The sequence below is a fragment of the Oncorhynchus nerka genome, linkage group LG2 (genome assembly GCF_034236695.1).
Source record: "Oncorhynchus nerka isolate Pitt River linkage group LG2, Oner_Uvic_2.0, whole genome shotgun sequence".
NCBI classification, from domain to species: Eukaryota; Metazoa; Chordata; class Actinopteri; order Salmoniformes; family Salmonidae; genus Oncorhynchus; species Oncorhynchus nerka.
The window spans coordinates 71,970,244-71,988,977 of NC_088397.1; the positions used below are offsets into that span (position 1 = coordinate 71,970,244).

The window sequence follows — 18,734 nt, forward strand, 5'->3', positions numbered from 1 at the left end:
GGGAAGGTTGAACACCAGACGGGCTGCGGCGTTCTGGATGAGTTGTAGGGGTTTAATGGCACAGGCAGGAGCCCAGCCAACAGCGAGTTGCAGTAATCCAGACGGGAGATGACGAGTGCCTGGATTAGGGCCTGCGCCGCTTCCTGTGTGAGGCAGGGTCGTACTCTGCGGATGTTGTAGAGCATGAACCTACAGGAACGGGCCACCGCCTTGATGTTAGTTGAGAACGACAGGGTGTTGTCCAGGATCACGCCAAGGTTCTTAGCGCTCTGGGAGGAGGACACAATGGAGTTGTCAACCGTGATGGCGAGATCATGGAACGGGCAGTCCTTCCCGGGAGGAAGAGCAGCTCCGTCTTGCCGAGGTTCAGCTTGAGGTGGTGATCCGTCATCCACACTGATATGTCTGCCAGACATGCAGAGATGCGATTCGCCACCTGATCATCAGAAGGGGGAAAGGAGAAGATTAATTGTGTGTCGTCTGCATAGCAATGATAGGAGAGACCATGTGAGGTTATGACAGAGCCAAGTGACTTGGTGTATAGCGAGAATAGGAGAGGGCCTAGAACAGAGCCCTGGGGGACACCAGTGGTGAGAGCACGTGGTGTGGAGACGGATTCTCGCCACGCCACCTGGTAGGAGCGACCTGTCAGGTAGGACGCAATCCAAGCGTGGGCCGCGCCGGAGATGCCCAACTCGGAGAGGGTGGAGAGGAGGATCTGATGGTTCACAGTATCGAAGGCAGCCGATAGGTCTAGAAGGATGAGAGCAGAGGAGAGAGAGTTAGCTTTAGCAGTGCGGAGCGCCTCCGTGATACAGAGAAGAGCAGTCTCAGTTGAATGACTAGTCTTGAAACCTGACTGATTTGGATCAAGAAGGTCATTCTGAGAGAGATAGCGGGAGAGCTGGCCAAGGACGGCACGTTCAAGAGTTTTGGAGAGAAAAGAAAGAAGGGATACTGGTCTGTAGTTGTTGACATCGGAGGGATCGAGTGTAGGTTTTTTCAGAAGGGGTGCAACTCTCGCTCTCTTGAAGACGGAAGGGACGTAGCCAGCGGTCAGGGATGAGTTGATGAGCGAGGTGAGGTAAGGGAGAAGGTCTCCGGAAATGGTCTGGAGAAGAGAGGAGGGGATAGGGTCAAGCGGGCAGGTTGTTGGGCGGCCGGCCGTCACAAGACGCGAGATTTCATCTGGAGAGAGGGGGAGAAAGAGGTCAGAGCACAGGGTAGGGCAGTGTGAGCAGAACCAGCGGTGTCATTTGACTTAGCAAACGAGGATCGGATGTCGTCGACCTTCTTTTCAAAATGGTTGACGAAGTCATCTGCAGAGAGGAGGAGGGGGAGGGGGAGGAGGATTCAGGAGGGAGGAGAAGGTTGCAAAGAGCTTCCTAGGGTTAGAGGCAGATGCTTGGAATTTAGAGTGGTAGAAAGTGGCTTTAGCAGCAGAGAGAGAAGAGGAAAATGTAGAGAGGAGGGAGTGAAAGGATGTCAGGTCCGCAGGAGGCGGGTTTTCCTCCATTTCCGCTCGGCTGCCCGGAGCCCTGTTCTGTGAGCTCGCAATGAGTCGTTGAGCCACGGAGCGGGAGGGGAGGACCGAGCCGGCCTGGAGGATAGGGGACATAGAGAGTCAAAGGATGCAGAAAGGGAGGAGAGGAGGGTTGAGGAGGCAGAATCAGGAGATAGGTTGGAGAAGGTTTGAGCAGAGGGAAGAGATGATAGGATGGAAGGAGGAGAGGAGAGAGTAGCAGGGGGAGAGAGAGCGAAGAAGGATTGGGACGGCGAGGTTAGTGGAAGAACGATACCATCCGAGTAGGGGCAGTGTGGGAAGTGTTGGATGAGAGCGAGAGGGAGAAGGATACAAGGTAGTGAACTGTCGGAGACTTGGAGGGGAGTTGCAATGAGGTTAGTGGAAGAACAGCATCTAGTAAAGATGAGGTCCACTTGGGAGAGATGCGTATTTCCTGCCTTGTGAGTAGGGGGAAGGTGAGAGGGTGAGGTCAAAAGAGGGAGGAGGGGGCAGTGGAAATGAAGGAGGCAGAGAGGACCTGGAATGAGTCAAAGGTAGACGTGGGAGGTTAAAGTCAGGGGATAGACCACAGAACTGTGAGCAAAGGAGATTGTGAGCTACGTCCTCAGGAAAGGAGCTTTATCAAAATGGCATCAAGCTCATTGATGAACTGAAGTAGGCTAGCTGGCAGAGGCTGCGTTGTTGACTATGTAGGCTAGCTGGCAGTGTTCTGCGTTGTTGACACTAATTAATCAAGTCGTTCCGTTAGTGTAATGGTTTCTACTGTGCTACTGTGCTGCTATTCGGGGCTAGCTGGCTAGCTAGCAGTGTTGATTTACGTTACGTTCCGAGGGAACCTGGAGGGCAATAAATGATAAGGATGTTAAGCTTGAAAGGGCTGGTAACTGTGACAGCATGGAATTCAAAGGAGGCGATAGACAGATGGGTAAGGGCTAAGAGAAAAATTGAGAGAATGACCACTTGGGAGAGATGAGGATCTCACCTGGTGCCACCACCCCCTCTGCTGAACCAGAAGCTCCCTATTTTTTTAAACATGGATTTTGCGATCAGTGGCAAAGCTGTGATGAACACGTGGGCAAAGTACGAAGAGAGAGCAGTAGGAAAGATAGCAGTGTTGTCTGGCCTGTAGCGTGAGTTAAATTACAACGTGACTTATGATGTTGGACTGGACCTTTTTTCGCGGGTTTTGCGTGAACTGAGCCGTTTTACAGCTTGTTCAGCACCCGTTGGAAGGTACCCCGGACACCTCAGGAAACCAAAACATCAGGGCTGGCGGTTCGGACAAAACATCAGGGCTGGCGGTTCGGACGGGGATTTCCGGCTTCGAATGCTTAAGGAGAACCTGGAGAGGCTTGGGCGAGGAGCTGCGGGGGGGCGGAGCTGTTGGCCGAGGTTGGAGTAGCCAGGCGGAAGGCATGGCCAGCCGTTGAGAAATGCTTATTGAAGTTTTCGATATTCATGGCTTTATCGGTGGTGACCGTGTTACCTAGCCTCAGTGCAGTGGGCAGCTAGGAGGAGGTGCTCTTGTTCTCCATGGACTTCACAGTGTCCCAGAACTTTTTAGAGTTGGAGCTACAAGATGCAAACTTCTGCCTGAAGAAGCTGGCCTTAGCTTTCCTGACTGACTGCGTGTATTGGTTCCTGACTTCCCTGAACAGTTGCATATCACGGGGACTATTCGATGCTATTGCAGTCCGCCACAGGATGTTTTTGTGCTGGTCGAGGGCAGTCAGGTCTGGAGTGAACCAAGGGCTGTATCTGTTCTCAGTTCTGCATTTTTGAACGGAGCATGCTTATCTAAAATGGAGAGGAAGTTACTTTTAAAGAATGACCAGGCATCCTCAACTGACGGGATGAGGTCAATGTCCTTCCAGGATACCCGGGCCAGGTCGATTAGGAAGGCCTGCTCACAGAAGTGTTTTAGGGAGCGTTTGACAGTGATGAGGGGTGGTCGTTTGACTGCGGCTCCGTAGCGGATACAGGCAATGAGGCAGTGATCGCTGAGATCCTGGTTGAAGACAGCGGAGGTGTATTTGGAGGGCCAGTTGGTCAGGATGACGTCTATGAGGGTGCCCTTGTTTACAGTTAGGGTTGTACCTGGTGGGTTCCTTGATGATTTGTGTGAGATTGAGGGCATCAAGCTTAGATTGTAGGACTGCCGGGGTGTTAAGCATATCCCAGTTTAGGTCACCTAACAGAACAAACTCTGAAGCTAGATGGGGGCGATCAATTCACAAATGGTGTCCAGGGCACAGCTGGGAGCTGAGGGGGGTCGGTAACAGGCGGCAACAGTGAGAGACTTATTTCTTTCTTAATTAGTAGTTCGAACTGTTTGGGTATGGACCTGGAAAGTATGACATTACTTTGCAGGCTATCTCTGCAGTAGACTGCAACTCCTCCCCCTTTGGCAGTTCTATCTTGACGGAAGATGTTATAGTTGGGTATGGACATCTCTGAATTTTTGGTGGCCTTCCTGAGCCAGGATTCAGACACAGCAAGGACATCAGGGTTAGCAGAGTGTGCTAAAGCAGTGAGTAAAACAAACTTAGGGAGGAGGCTTCTGATGTTGACATGCATGAAACCAAGGCTTTTTCGATCACAGAAGTCAACAAATGAGGGTGCCTGGGGACATGCAGGGCCTGGGTTTACCTCCACATCACCCGCGGAACAGAGAAGGAGTAATATGAGGGTGCGGCTAAAGGCTGTCAAAACTGGTCGCCTAGAGCGTTGGGGACAGAGAATAAGAGGAGCAGGTTTCTGGGCATGGTAGAATATATTCAGGGCATAATGCGCAGACAGGGGTATGGTGGGGTGCGGGTACAGCGGAGGTAAGCCCAGGCCCTGGGTGATGATGAGAGAGGTTGTATCTCTGGACATGCTGGTTGTAAGCTACTTCAGGTACACCCTGTTGTTATCTGGGGGCTCCCGAGTGGCACTGCGGTCTAAGGCACTGCATCTCAGGAGGCATCACTACAGACACCCTAGTACGAATCCAGGCTGTATCACAACCTGCCGTGATTGAGAATCCCATAGGGCGGTGCACAATTGGCCCAGCGTTGTCCGGGTTTGGCCGGTGTAGGCTGTCATTGTAAATAAGAATTTGTACTTAACTGACTTGCCTAGTTAAATAAAATACTAAATAAAAAAATCTGCATCTGGTGCCATTTCCCAGATGCCAGGATGATGAGGATCAATGAGGGTTTTGTTCTACTCCTTCAGGCTATCTCTGTTACACCCACCACATCTTGTCTATGGAATGCAGACTGTAACTCTTTTGTCAGCTCAAGCCTCAGAGGCCTAACTAAGAGGTCAGAAGTCATTCAACCCCATAAGTGAGTGTTTCTTTCCCTTTTCTTTCCCTGTACTTCAGACTCTCTTTTAAAAAAAAAGATATTTCAAACATTTTGTGTACCAGGTTTACATTGGGTTTTTCAGTACATTTCTTATCAAGAGAATTTACATGTGTGCAACCAAAACTCGGACAATAGATACTTCAGAAAATGTAATGTGTGTGCCAACCCGTGAAGAGCCCACTAAAACACAATAAATCAAACACGGTTTCAACATAACTCATCACTGATAGTCAGATGAGGTTTGTGACAGGGTATACTGCTCCTCTACCAGTGTAAAAATGAAAGAATCTAATTACAAATTTTTGTACAAATTGTATTATACTCCTCTGAGACTCCATAGAATGAAAACAGATATGTCTCCTAACTGTAAGAGATGTACCTCTGAATGTGGAACCTATATGCATGTATTTTGGAGCTGTAGGGGGATTGCCAGATTCTGGCAATCTATACATACTGCTGCACAGAAAATACTAGAGGTACAGTTTGATATGACCCCATGTATCTATCTTCTTAATGCCCAGCAGGACTTTGTTCTTGATCCTGACAGAGAAAATTTGCTTATGACTATTACATACTTTGCTAAGAAATGTATTCTTCTATTGTGGGCCTCTAATACCCCTCCTACATTTAAATTGTGGATTGACCAGATTGTTGACTTTCTTCCTCTTGAAAAGCTCACTTATGACCTCCACAAGAGACAGCCCAAGTTTGATAGACTCTGGTCTCCACTATTCAACTATATTTCAAACTGGACAGAGTGAACGGGGTGACTAGGGAAATGCGCAGATACATGTTGTGTAAGGTACTGTAAAACCTAAAAACAAATTATTGGCCCGTCGTCTCAGCGAATGGTTGAAATGGCTGATAAGAACCTTGATAGTGCTGCTAAGTGTTATGTTTTTTTTGTGTGTTTTAATTTTAATTTAGTTTTTGAGTATGTGTGCGTATGTGTGTGTGTGTATGTATATGTTTGTATGTGTGTATGTTTGTATGTGTGTATGTATATATATATGTACCAAGGAAAATATATAGATTAAGTAAAATAAATGCTTTTATTTGACTTTATCATTCATTTTAATTGTATTTTTATTTTTTCAAATGTATTATTATTTTTTGACTTTTTATTTTTTTTAAAGCCTGTCACATCTGTGAATGTGGAATGTGTTTTGTTGGTTGATTGAAAAACAAGAAAACTTAATAAAACTTTAAATTGAAAAAAAAGAATGGGTTCTACTAGGCAGTTGTTCCCATATCTCAATAGCAAAATTGGGGTTAAGTGCCTTGCTCAAGGGCACATTCACAGATTTCTGCACCTTGTCGGCTTGAGTATTGAAATCAAACTTTATTTGTCACATGCGCCGAATACAATAAGTGTAGACCTTACCGTGAAATGCTTACTTACAAGCCCAAAACCAACAGTGCAGTTCAAGAAGAGTTAAGAAAATATTTAACAAATAAACTAAAGTAAAAAAAAAGAAAAAGTAACACAAAACGAGGCTATATACAGGGGGTACCGGTACCGAGTCAGTGTGCAGGGGTACAGGTTAGTTGAGGTAATTTGTACATGTAGGTAGGGGTGAAGTGACTATGCATAGATGTCACTGTTGTCGTCAGCAAACTTAATGATGGTGTTGGAGTTGTGTTTGGGCCCGCAGTCGTGGGTGAACAGGAGGTACAGGAGGGGACAAAGTACACACCCTTGAGGGGCCCCAGTGTTGAGGATCGGGGTGGCAAACGTGTTGTTGTCTACACTTACCACCTGGGGGCAGCCTGTCAGGATGTCCAGGATCTAGTTGCAGAGGGAGGTGTTTAGTCCCAGGGTCCTTAGCTTAGTGATGAGCTTCATGGGCACTATGGTGTTGAACACTGAGCTGTGGTCAATAAAAAGCATTCTCACATAGGTGTTCCTTTTGTCCAGGTGGAAAGGGCAGTGTGGAGTGTGATTTGAGATTGTGTCATCAGTGGATCTGTTGAGGCGGTGTGCAAATTGGAGTGGGTCTAGGGTATCTGAGAGGATGCTGTTGATGCCATGACCAGCCTTTCAAAGCACTTCATGGCTACCGACGTGAGTGCTACCGGGCGGTAATCATTTAGGCAGTTTACCTTCGCTTCCTTGGGCCAGGGGCTATGGTGGTCTGCTTGAAACATGTAGGTATTACAGACACTTGCCAGGTGGTCCGCGCATGCTTTGAGTACACATCATGGTAATCCATCTGGGCCCGCGGCTTTGTGTATGTTGATCTGTTTAAAGGTCTTGCTCATATCGGCTCCTGAGAGCGTTATCACACAGTCAACAGCTGGTGTTCTCGCGCATGCTTCAATGTTGCCTGCCTCGAAGCGAGCATGAAAGGCATTTAGCTCGTCTGGTAGGCTTGCATCACTCGGCAGCTCGCGTCTGGGTTTCCCTTTGCAGTACGTAATAGTTTTCAAGCCCTGCCACATCTTTCGAGTGTCAGAGCTGGTGTAGTAGCATTCAATCTTAATCCTGTATTGACGCTTTGCTTGTTTGATGGTTCGTCTGAGGGCATAGGGGGATTTCTTATAGGCGTCTTGAAAGCAGCAGCTCTAGCTTTTAGCTCGAATGCGGATGAGGCCTGTAATCCATGGCTTCTGGTTGGTTAATGTACATACAGTCACTGTGGGGACGACGTCGTCGATGCACTTATTGATTAAGACGATGACTGAGGTGGTATACTCCTCAATGCCATTGGATGAATCCCGGAACATATTCCAGTCTGTGCTAGCATAACAGTCCTGTAGCGTAGCATCCGCTATTTAGTTTTAGCTTGAAAGCAGGAATCAGGAGGATAGAATTATGGTCAGATTTGCCAAATGGATGGTGGGGGAGAGCTTTGTATGCATCTATGCGTGTGAAGTAAAGGTGGTCTAGAGGTTTTTTTCCTCTGGTTGCTCATGCGACATCCTGGTAAAATGAGGTAAAACTGATTTAAGTTTGCCTGCATTAAAGTCCCCGGCCATTAGGAGCGCCACTTCTGGGTGAGCATTTTCTTGTTTGCTTATGGCCTTATAGAGTTGGTTGAGTGTGGTCTTAGTGCCAGCATCTTTCTGTGGAGGTAAATAGATGGCTACAAAAAATGGTAGATAGTGTGGTCTACAGCTTATCATAAGGTACTCTACCTCAGGTGAGCAATACTTCGAGACTTCTTTAATATTAGACATTACGCACCAGCTGTTATTGACAAAAAGACACACACCCCCACCCCTCGTCTAACCAGATGTAGCTTCTCTGTTCTGCCGGTGCATGGAAAATTCCCGCCAGCTCTATATTATCCGTGTCGTCATTCAGCCACGACTCGGTTAAATATAAGATATTATAGTTCTTAAATGTTCCGTTGGTAGGATAATCGCAATCGTAGGTCATTCATTTTATTTTCCAATGATTGCAAGTAGAATGGATGGCAGTGGGAGTTTACTTGCTCGCCTACGGATTCTCAGAAGGCAGCTGTGTCCTCTTTTCCGCCGTCTTTTCTTCACGCAAATGACGGGGATCTGGGCCTGTTCCTGGGAGAGCAGTATATCCTTCTCGTCAGACATGTTCAAGGAAAAATCTTTTTCTAGTTAGTGGTGATGTTCTTAGGTCCAAAAGTTATTTTCTGTCATAAGACGGTAGCAGCTACATTATGTATAAAATACACTGCTCAAAAAAATAAAGGGAACACTAAGATAACACATCCTAGATCTGAATTAATGAAATATTCTTATTAAATACTTTTTTCTTTACATAGTTGAATGTGCTGGCAACAAAATCACACAAAAATTATCAATGGAAATGAAATGTATCAACCCATGGAGGCCTGGATTTGGAGTCACACTCAAAATTAAAGTGGAAAACCACACTACAGGCTGATCCAACTTTGATGTAATGTCCTTAAAACAAGTCAAAATGAGGCTCAGTAGTGTGTGTGGCCTCCACGTGCCTGTATGACCTCCCTACAACGCCTGGGCATGCTCCTGATGAGGTGGCGGATGGTCTCCTGAGGGATCTCCTTCCAGACCTGGACTAAAGCATCCGCCCGACTCCTGGACAGTCTGTGGTGCAACGTGGCGTTGGTGGATGGAGCGAGACATGATGTCCCAGATGTGCTCAATTGGATTCAGGTCTGGGGAACGGGCGGGCCAGTCCATAGCATCAATGCCTTCCTCTTGCAGGAAATGCTGACACACTCCAGCCACATGAGGTCTAGCATTGTCTTGCATTAGGAGGAACCCAGGGCCAACCGCACCAGCATATGGTCTCACAAGGGGTCTGAGGATCTCATCTCGGTACCTAATGGCAGTCAGGCTACCTCTGGCGAGCACATGGAGGGCTGTGCGGCCCCCCAAAGAAATGCCACCCAACACCATGACTGACCCACCGCCAAACCGGTCATGCTGGAGGATGTTGCAGGCAGCAGAACATCTGTCACATGTGCTCAGTGTGAACCTGCTTTCATCTGTGAAGAGCACAGGGCGTCAATGGCGAATTTGCCAATCTTGGTGTTCTCTGGCAAATGCCAAACGTCCTGCACAGTGTTGGGCCCTCATACCACCCTCATGGAGTCTGTTTCTGACCGTTTGAGCAGACACATGCACATTTGTGGCCTGTTGGAGGTCATTTTGCAGGGCTCTGGCAGTGCTCCTCCAGCTCCTCCTTGCACAAAGGTGGAGGTAGCGGTCCTGCTGCTGGGTTGTTGCCCTCCTACGGCTTCCTCCACTTCTCCTGATGTACTGGCCTGTCTCCTGGTAGCATCTCCATGCTCTGGACACTACGCTGACAGACACAGCAAACCTTCTTGCCACAGCTCACATTAATGTGCCATCCTGGATGAGCTCCACTACCTGAGCCACTTGTGTGGGTTGTAGACTCCGTCTCATGCTACCACTAGAGTGAAAGCACCGCCAGCATTCAAAAGTGACCAAAACATCAGCCAGGAAGCATAGGAACTGAGAAGTGGTCTGTGGTCACCACCTGCAGAACCACTCCTTTATTGGGTGTCTTGCTAATTGCCTATAATTTCCAACTGTTGTCTATTCCATTTGCACAACAGCATGTGACATTTATTGTCAATCAGTGTTGCTTCCTAAGTGGACAGTTTGATTTCACAGAAGTGTGATTGACTTGGAGTTACATTGTGTTGTTTAAGTGTTCCCTTTATTTTTTTGAGCAGTGTATCTAATGTGTATAAAATAAATGAAAAAGTAAGTTACAAACAACACAAAAAAAACTAACAAAATAGCACAATTGGTTTGGGGCATGTAAAACGTCAGACATCCTCTTCGGCGCCATCTTAACCAGCGACCATTAGGATACTGCGCTCAAACCGCTAGCTGCCGCCCTATAGCTATGCAGGTCCATGACTTGAAGGGATGGAAATGTAGATAGGGAAACCTCTTGTTGTAAAATGACTAACAGTTTCCCCTCTTGAGTTTAGAGAATGGAAGCTGGGCCTATGTTTGATGAGTTTGCCTGTGTGGTGTTATTTCTCCCTACTAGGAGACGTGGTACTGGCCGGGAGACGTGAGGGCTGATGACGTGGTGATGAGCGGGGTCAGGTGCTCAGGAACGGAGATGACCTTGGCCCAATGCCTCCATCACGGGAAACACCTCCACTGCCCTCGAGGGGGAGGGCGCTTCGCTGCTGGAGTATCCTGCTCCGAGTGTAAGTCACTGATGATAACTACTGTCTGTAATTAAGGTCTAGATGCAATCAGATCCAAGAGTTAACCGGCGATGGCAGACACCCGCATAGCGGATGTTTTGGCGGTGTCTGAGGTAGAACCGCGTTGGAGCCGTAAAATTGGTGAGAAGTAGCTCTTGTGATCATTGTCACGAAGCCACACCCGGTCCACTCGCGTTAGAAGTTCAAAACAAGAAAGTGTAGGCTATATAGAAATAATGATGCTAAAATTTAAAATCATTAAACAAAATAATGAGGGTTTCTATCAGCCTAATCAAGGTGTAGATTACATCTCACATTCCAGTGTCCAACTTGTAAACAAGGCTACATGGGATTTCTGTTAATGCAACTCCATGCAGCAAATGGCAATGTCCAGTTTTGGTATAATGCCAGGAGCCACTTATGGATTTGGCAGTTCTACCTCCGACACGTCAAAACAACCGCTATGCGGATGTCGACCAAAGCAGATCTGATTGAATAGAGCCCTAAGACCCTGAAAACTCCTCAGACCAACCCTCAGCCCTAATACTCAAGGTGCCACTGCAGGAACACAACACATACAACCTCTGCAATAGTTAGATGATTAGTAATGATGTACAATCAAATCACCATTCCACATCACTGTGTCGTGCCTAAGAACAGCCCTTAGCCGTGGTATATACCACACTCCCTCAGGCCTTATTGCTTAAATATATTCCACTCATTATCTGAATTTCATTGATACACTAAGCTGATGAATTTCAAGCAGAGACAGGCGATAGTGTATCAGTTGACTTGTCACATAAAAAAGGTGATCTTGTACAATGTTGCACGGGGCAGAATGGCATACAAATCAAATCAAATCAAATGTTATTTGTCACATACACATGGTTAGCAGATGTTAATGCGAGTGTAGTGAAATGCTTGTGCTTCTAGTTCCGACAATGCAGTGATAACCAACAAGTAATCTAACTAACAATTCCAAAACTACTGTCTTATACACAGTGTAAGGGGATAAGGAATATGTACATAAGGATATATGAATGAGTGATGGTACAGAGCAGCATACAGTAGATGGTATCGAGTACAGTATATACATATGAGATGAGTATGTAGACAAAGTAAACAAAGTGGCATAGTTAAAGTGGCTAGTGACATAAGAATGCAGTCGATGATCTAGAGTACAGTATATACATATGCATATGAGATGAATAGTGTAGGGTAAGTAACATTATATAAGGTAGCATTGTTTAAAGTGGCTAGTGATATATTTACATCATTTCCCATCAATTCCCATTATTAAAGTGGCTGGAGTTGGGTCAGTGTCAATGACAGTGTGTTGGCAGCAGCCACTCAATGTTAGTGATTGCTGTTTAACAGTCTGATGGCCTTGAGATAGAAGCTGTTTTTCAGTCTCTCGGTCCCAGCTTTGATGCACCTGTACTGACCTCGCCTTCTGGATGATAGCGGGGTGAACAGGCAGTGGTTCGGTGGTTGATGTCCTTGATGATCTTTATGGCCTTCCTGTAACATCGGGTGGTGTAGGTGTCCTGGAGGGCAGGTAGTTTGCCCCCGGTGATGCGTTGTGCAGACCTCACTACCCTCTGGAGAGCCTTACGGTTGAGGGCGGAGCAGTTGCCGTACCAGGCGGTGATACAGCCCGCCAGGATGCTCTCGATTGTGCATCTGTAGAAGTTTGTGAGTGCTTTTGGTGACAAGCCGAATTTCTTCAGCCTCCTGAGGTTGAAGAGGCGCTGCTGCGCCTTCTTCACGACGCTGTCAGTGTGAGTGGACCAATTCAGTTTGTCTGTGATGTGTATGCCGAGGAACTTAAAACTTGCTACCCTCTCCACTACTGATCCATCGATGTGGATAGGGGGGTGTTCCCTCTGCTGTTTCCTGAAGTCCACAATCATCTCCATCTCCATACAACACTGTGCTACATTTTTACACTAGCCAACAACTTGACAATATCCCTATTTCTGATGATTTATCCTACTTATGTACTGTATAAGGATAATGAAACCTTAAGACTGACATGTTTCTCAACATGCTCACAACCTGACATTGGATACAAATGTGTATCTTGTATTTTTTGCTATTAGATGAAATGGTAGTTAAAATGACTAAATGGTGTATTAGTGACAACACTAAACGTTCTCATTGTATTTCATGAAACTTTTTACTCCAGGGTGAAAGACGTGAAACCCCAACGAATGAACAATTAAATGTTCTTAAAGATAAGGGAATTACAAGTGTTGTCAGTTATATACCACTTACATCTGAACAATGTACCAAAGTGATTGAAAATAAAAATAAACTAACGACCTCTCCCGCCCTGGCATGCAGCGGCCCCAGACTTGGTTCTCAACGCTCAGGTGGTGGAACACACCACATACCTGGAGGACCGGCCAATGTACATACTGCAGTGTGCCAACGAGGAGCACTGTCTGTCCAGCAGCGCTGCCACCGCCACACCCTCCTCCTACCGTCACCTGATGCGCTTCTCCTCCCAGATCCACAACAACGGACAGTCCGACTTCCGCCCCAGGGCTGCACACAACTCCTGGGTCTGGCACGACTGCCACAGGTAAAGTGGAGGATTAATTCTTTAGTCCTTCAGTTTAGCAATTTAGTTAAGTAGTGGAAGCTATGATAAAGGGGGCTGGACAATAGCATGCAAACAAGCATCATGAGCAGGAACTCTTTGTGAGTGTTACATGAGTTGAGAACAATCACAGTGCTGGAATAAAAGTCCTCTGGAGGATGTCATTTTCGCAGTCTTATGAGATCATACATTTGTGGTCATCTTGAGGCAGTGCCTGCTGTGGTTGTACAGAGGCTCGTTATGATGATGAGGGTGGTGGTGATGAACATGATTGACTGTCTATCTCCCGGTCCAGACACTACCACAGCATGGAGGTGTTCACCCACTATGACCTGCTGAGCCTCAATGGCACCAAGGTAGCAGAGGGACACAAGGCCAGTTTCTGTCTGGAGGACACCCAATGTGAAGAGGGTAAAGAGCTTTAATGTGAAAGGGGTAAAAAGGCTTTGTGTAAAACAAGTGATTCATATCACGACAAACCTCGAATACGTTCCTGATTCTCTGCTCTAACACTCTTCACTGTTGTCTCCGACCTACAATAAGACTTCACTGTTGTCTCCGGAGATAACAGTGAAGTGTGTTACTGTATGTCGGAGACAACAGTGAAGAGTGTTACTATAGGTCAATCTAACGCTATTCACTGTTCTCTCTGGCCGAGCAGGTACTGAGAAGAGGTACGAGTGTGCTAACTTCGGACAGCAGGGCATCACTGTTGGTTGCTGGGATACGTACAGACACGACATCGACTGTCAGTGGATAGACGTGACAGACGTCGTGCCAGGAGACTACATCTTCCAGGTGAGAATCTTAATTGATTTTTTATTCTTTCAAAACTTTTGTTTCCCCCCCATACCCCCCAGTTTTAATTTAAAATAACAATTATATTACAATAGGCATGTGATTCTATACATCCAAATATGAAATAGGAGCATGGTGCTTGTCTTACATGAGAATCTTATAATAAACTGGGAGTAGTTACAGTTCTTCTAATCACTTCTGGTTCCATGGGGATTACATGGGTCAATTCATTTAAAAGCAATTCACATTTAATCATTCAGCTTGTCACTTTCCCAGCATTTTAATATTGTTACAATTTCACTAATAGTTGCTGCAAACACAGATGGCTATTTTGGCATTAGCAAGAGTATCTGGGTTGTCTGATGACATCATAAATAAACTCAGCAAAAAAAGAAATGTCCCTTTTCCAGGACCCCATCTTTCAAAGATAATTCTTAAAAATCCAAATAACTTCACGCATCTTCATTGTAAAGGGTTTAAACACTGTTTCCCATGCTTGTTCAATGAACCACAAATAATTAATGAACATGCACCTGTGGAACGGTCGTTAAGACACTAACAGCTTCTAACAGCTTAGGCAAATAAGGTCACATAATAAGGCAAATAAGATGGCGTAACAGTGTAGACGTGTTTTGTTCGTCCTCTCGTGTACTTTTGTATATTTTTCAATTTTTTTCCCCAATGTCTTTTCGATTTTTAATTCTAATATACCTTCCGGTAACCTGCCTCACCCAATGTGATACGGAATCACTATTATTTTTTAAACTTTAGAACACATTCAAGAACCTCCAGAAGCTAACCAGCTAATTAGCTACAAGCTATTTAGTCATTGTTAGCCACTGCTAGCGTCTTTTACCTTCTGCACAGATACCAGCCCTGTTCTTAGCCTGGATATTAAATCGCCAATCTACCAGTATCAGACTGTCTCTCCACAACAATGCCAGATTCCTGCCGTAATCCCTGGGCCACTACTTCTAATCTTCACAGCTAGCTTGCACCCTCCGTGGCACCCAGTACCGAAGCTATCCCTGAGGCCCACCTCCCGGCCTACTCAGCTGTTCACCCGAACCCCACTCATACACGGCTAGAGCCCAATACTCCACTGGATCCTTGCTGTAAACTCTGGACCTTGGCACCGGATCACTGCTGCTACCGATTGGTTATAGTGGCTAACGCCACTGCAACGAAGCTAGCACCAGTTAGCCGTGAGCCAGAGATACAACCTCTCTTATCATCACCCAGTGCCTGGGCTTAACTCCGCTGTACCCGCACCCCACCATACCAGTCTGCACATTATGCCCTGAATATATTCTACCACGCCCATAAATCTGCTCCTTTTATTCCTTGTCCCCAATGCTCTAGGCGACCAGTTGATAGCCTTTAGCCGCACCCTCATCCTACTCCTGTGGAGGTAAACCCAGGCCCTGCATGTCCCCAGGCACCCTCATTTGTTGACTTCTGTGATCAAAAAAGCCTTGGTTTCATGCATGTCAACATCAGAAGCCTCCTCCCTAAGTTTGTTTTACTCACTGCTTTAGCACACTCTGCCAACCCTGATGTCCTTGCCGTGTCTGAATCCTGGCTTAGGAAGGCCACCAAAAATTCTGAGATTTCCATACCCAACTATAACACTTTCCGTCAAGATAGAACTGCCAAAGGAGGAGGAGTTGCAATCTACTGCAGAGATAGCCTGCAAAGTTCTGTCATACTTTCCAGGTCTATGCCCAAACAGTTCGAACTTCTAATTTTAAAAATTAATCTCTCCAGAAATAAGTCAATCACTGTTGCCGCCTGCTACCGACCCCCTTCAGCTCCCAGCTGTGCACTGGACACCATCTGTGAATTGATTGCCCCCCATATAGCTTCAGAGTTTGTTCTGTTAGGTGACCTAAACTGGGATATGCTTAACACCCCGGCAGTCCTACAATCTAAGCTAGATGCCCTCAATCTCACACAAATCATCAAGGAACCCACCAGGTACAACCCTAAATCCGTAAACATGGGCACCCTAATAGACATTATCCTGACCAACTTGCCCTCCAAATACACCTCTGCTGTCTTCAATCAGGATCTCAGCGATCACTGCCTCATTGCCTGTATCCGCTACGGGTCCGCGGTCAAACGACCACCCCTCATCACTGTCAAACGCTCCCTAAAACACTTCTGCGAGCAGGCCTTTCTAATCGACCTGGCCCAGGTATCCTGGAAGGATATTAACCTCATCCTGTCAGTTGAGGTTGCCTGTTCATTCTTTAAAAGTAACTTCCTCACTATCTTAGACAAGCATGCTCCGTTCAAAAAATGCAGAACTAAGAACAGATATAGCCCTTGGTTCACTCCAGACCTGACTGCCCTCGACCAGCACAACAACATTCTGTGGCGGACTGCAATAACATCGAATAGTCCCCGCGATATGCAACTGTTCAGGGAAGTCAGGAACCAATACACGCAGTCAGTCAGGAAAGCAAAGGCCAGCTTTTTCAAGCAGAAATTTGCATCCTGTAGCGCTAACTCCAAAACGTTCTGGGACACTAAAGTTCATGGAGAACAAGAACACCTCCTCCCAGCTGCCCATGGCACTGAGGCTAAGTAACACGGTCACCACCGATAAATCCGTGATAATCGAAAACTTCAACAAGCATTTCTCAACGGCTGGCCATGCCTTCCTCCTGGCTACTAGACCAAGCCTCCCTTGCTTCTCCTTTACCCAAATCCAGATAGCAGATGTTCTAAAAGAGCTGCAAAACCTGGACCCATACAAATCAGCTGGGCTTGACAATCTGGACCCTCTATTTCTGAAACTGTCCGCCGCCATTGTCGCAACCCCTATTACTAGCCTGTTCAACCACTCCTTCGTATCATCTGAGATCCCCAAGGATTGGAAAGCTGCCGCGGTCATCCCCCTCTTCAAAGGGAGACACACCCTGGACCCAAACTGTTACAGACCTATATCCATCCTGCCCTGCCTATCTAAGGTCTTCGAAAGTCAAGTCAACAAACAGATCACTGACCATCTCGAATCCCACCGTACCTTCTCCGCTGTGCAATCCGGTTTCCGAGCCGGTCACGGGTGCACCTCAGCCATGCTCAAGGTACTAATAACCGCCATCGATAAAAGACAGTACTGTGCAGCCGTCTTCATCGACCTGGCCAAGGCTTTCGACTCTGTCAATCGCCATATTCTTATCGGCAGACTCAGTAGCCTCGGTTTTTCTAATGACTGCCTTGCCTGGTTCACCAATTACTTTGCAGACAGAGTTCAGTGTGTCAAATCGGAGGGCATGTTGTCCGGTCCTCTGGCAGTCTCTATGGGGGTACCACAGGGTTCAATTCTCGGGCCGACTATTTTCTCTGTATATATCAATGATGTTGCTCTTGCTGCGGGCGATTCCCTGATCCACCTCAACGCAGACGACACCATTCTGTATATTTCTGGCCCTTCCTTGGACACTGTGCTATCTAACCTCCAAATGAGCTTCAATGCCATACAAAACTCCTCCCGTGGCCTCCACCTGCTCTTAAACACTAGTAAAACCAAATGCATGCTTTTCAACCGTTCGCTGCCTGCACCCGCATGCCCGACTAGCATCACCACCATGTATGTGGACATCTATAAGTACCTAGGTGTCTGGCTAGACTGTAAACTCTCCTTTCAGACTCATATCAAACATCTCCAATCCAAAATAGAGTCGGCTTTCTATTTCGCAACAAAGCCTCCTTCACTCACGCCACCAAACTTACCCTAGTAAAACTGACTATCCTACCGATTCTCGACTTTGGCGATGTCATCTACAAAATAGCTTCCAATACTCTACTCAGCAAACTGGATGCAGTTCATCACAGTGCCATCCGTTTTGTTACTAAAGCACCTTATACCACCCACCACTGCGACCTGTATGCTCTAGTCGGCTGGCCCTCGCTACATGTTCGTCGCAAGACCCACTGGCTCCAGGTCATCTACAAGTCTATGCTAGGTAAAGCTCCGTCTTATCTCAGTTCACTGGTCACGATGGCAACACCCACCCGTAGCACGTGCTCCAGCAGGCGTATCTCACTGATCATCCCTAAAGCCAAAACCTCATTTGGCCGCCTTTCCTTCCAGTTCTCTGCTGCCTGCAACTGGAACGAATTGCAAAAATCTCTGAAGTTGGAGACTTATCTCCCTCACCAACTTTAAACCTCTGCTATCTGAGCCGCTAACCGATCGCTGCAGCTGTACATTGTCCATCGGTATATAGCCCACCCAATTTACCTACCTCATCCCCATACTGTTTTTATTTTATTTACCTTTCTGCTCTTTTGCACACCAGTATCTCTACCTGCACATGTTCATCTGATCATTTATCACTTGTGTTAATCTGCTAAATTGTAATTATCCACTGCTATGGCCTATTTATTGCCTACCTCATGCCTTTTGCACACAATGTATATAGATTATTTTTTCTCTACTATGTTATTGACTTGTTTATTGTTTACTCCATGTGTAACTCTGTGTTGTCTGTTCACACTGCTATGCTTTGGCCAGGTCGCAGTTGCAAATGAGAACTTGTTCTCAACTAGCCTACCTGGTTAAATAAAGGTGAAATAAATAAAATAAAAAACAGTTATGAAAACTCAAGACACTAAAAGAGGCCTTTCTACGGACTCTGAAAAACACCTAAATAAAGATGCCCAAGGTCCCTGCTCAGCTGCGTGAACGTGCCTAAGGAATGCTGCAAGGATGCATGAGGACTGCAGATGTGGCCAGGGTAATAAATTGCAATGTCCGTACTGTGAGACGCCTAAGACAGAGC

The 18,734-nt window shown here is 46.5% G+C and overlaps 1 protein-coding gene across 1 annotated transcript in view; it reads left to right on the plus strand.

The window, feature by feature from the left end:
* Nucleotides 1-18,734, plus strand: part of LOC115141753 (lysyl oxidase homolog 2A-like) — an 88,632-nt gene that overhangs the window by 65,490 nt on the left and 4,408 nt on the right. The window contains exons 9-12 of the mRNA XM_029680927.2: nt 10,373-10,538; nt 12,885-13,125; nt 13,439-13,554; nt 13,805-13,941. Of these exons, the coding sequence (XP_029536787.2) occupies nt 10,373-10,538; nt 12,885-13,125; nt 13,439-13,554; nt 13,805-13,941 (660 nt within the window). The remainder of the gene's footprint in view (nt 1-10,372; nt 10,539-12,884; nt 13,126-13,438; nt 13,555-13,804; nt 13,942-18,734) is intronic.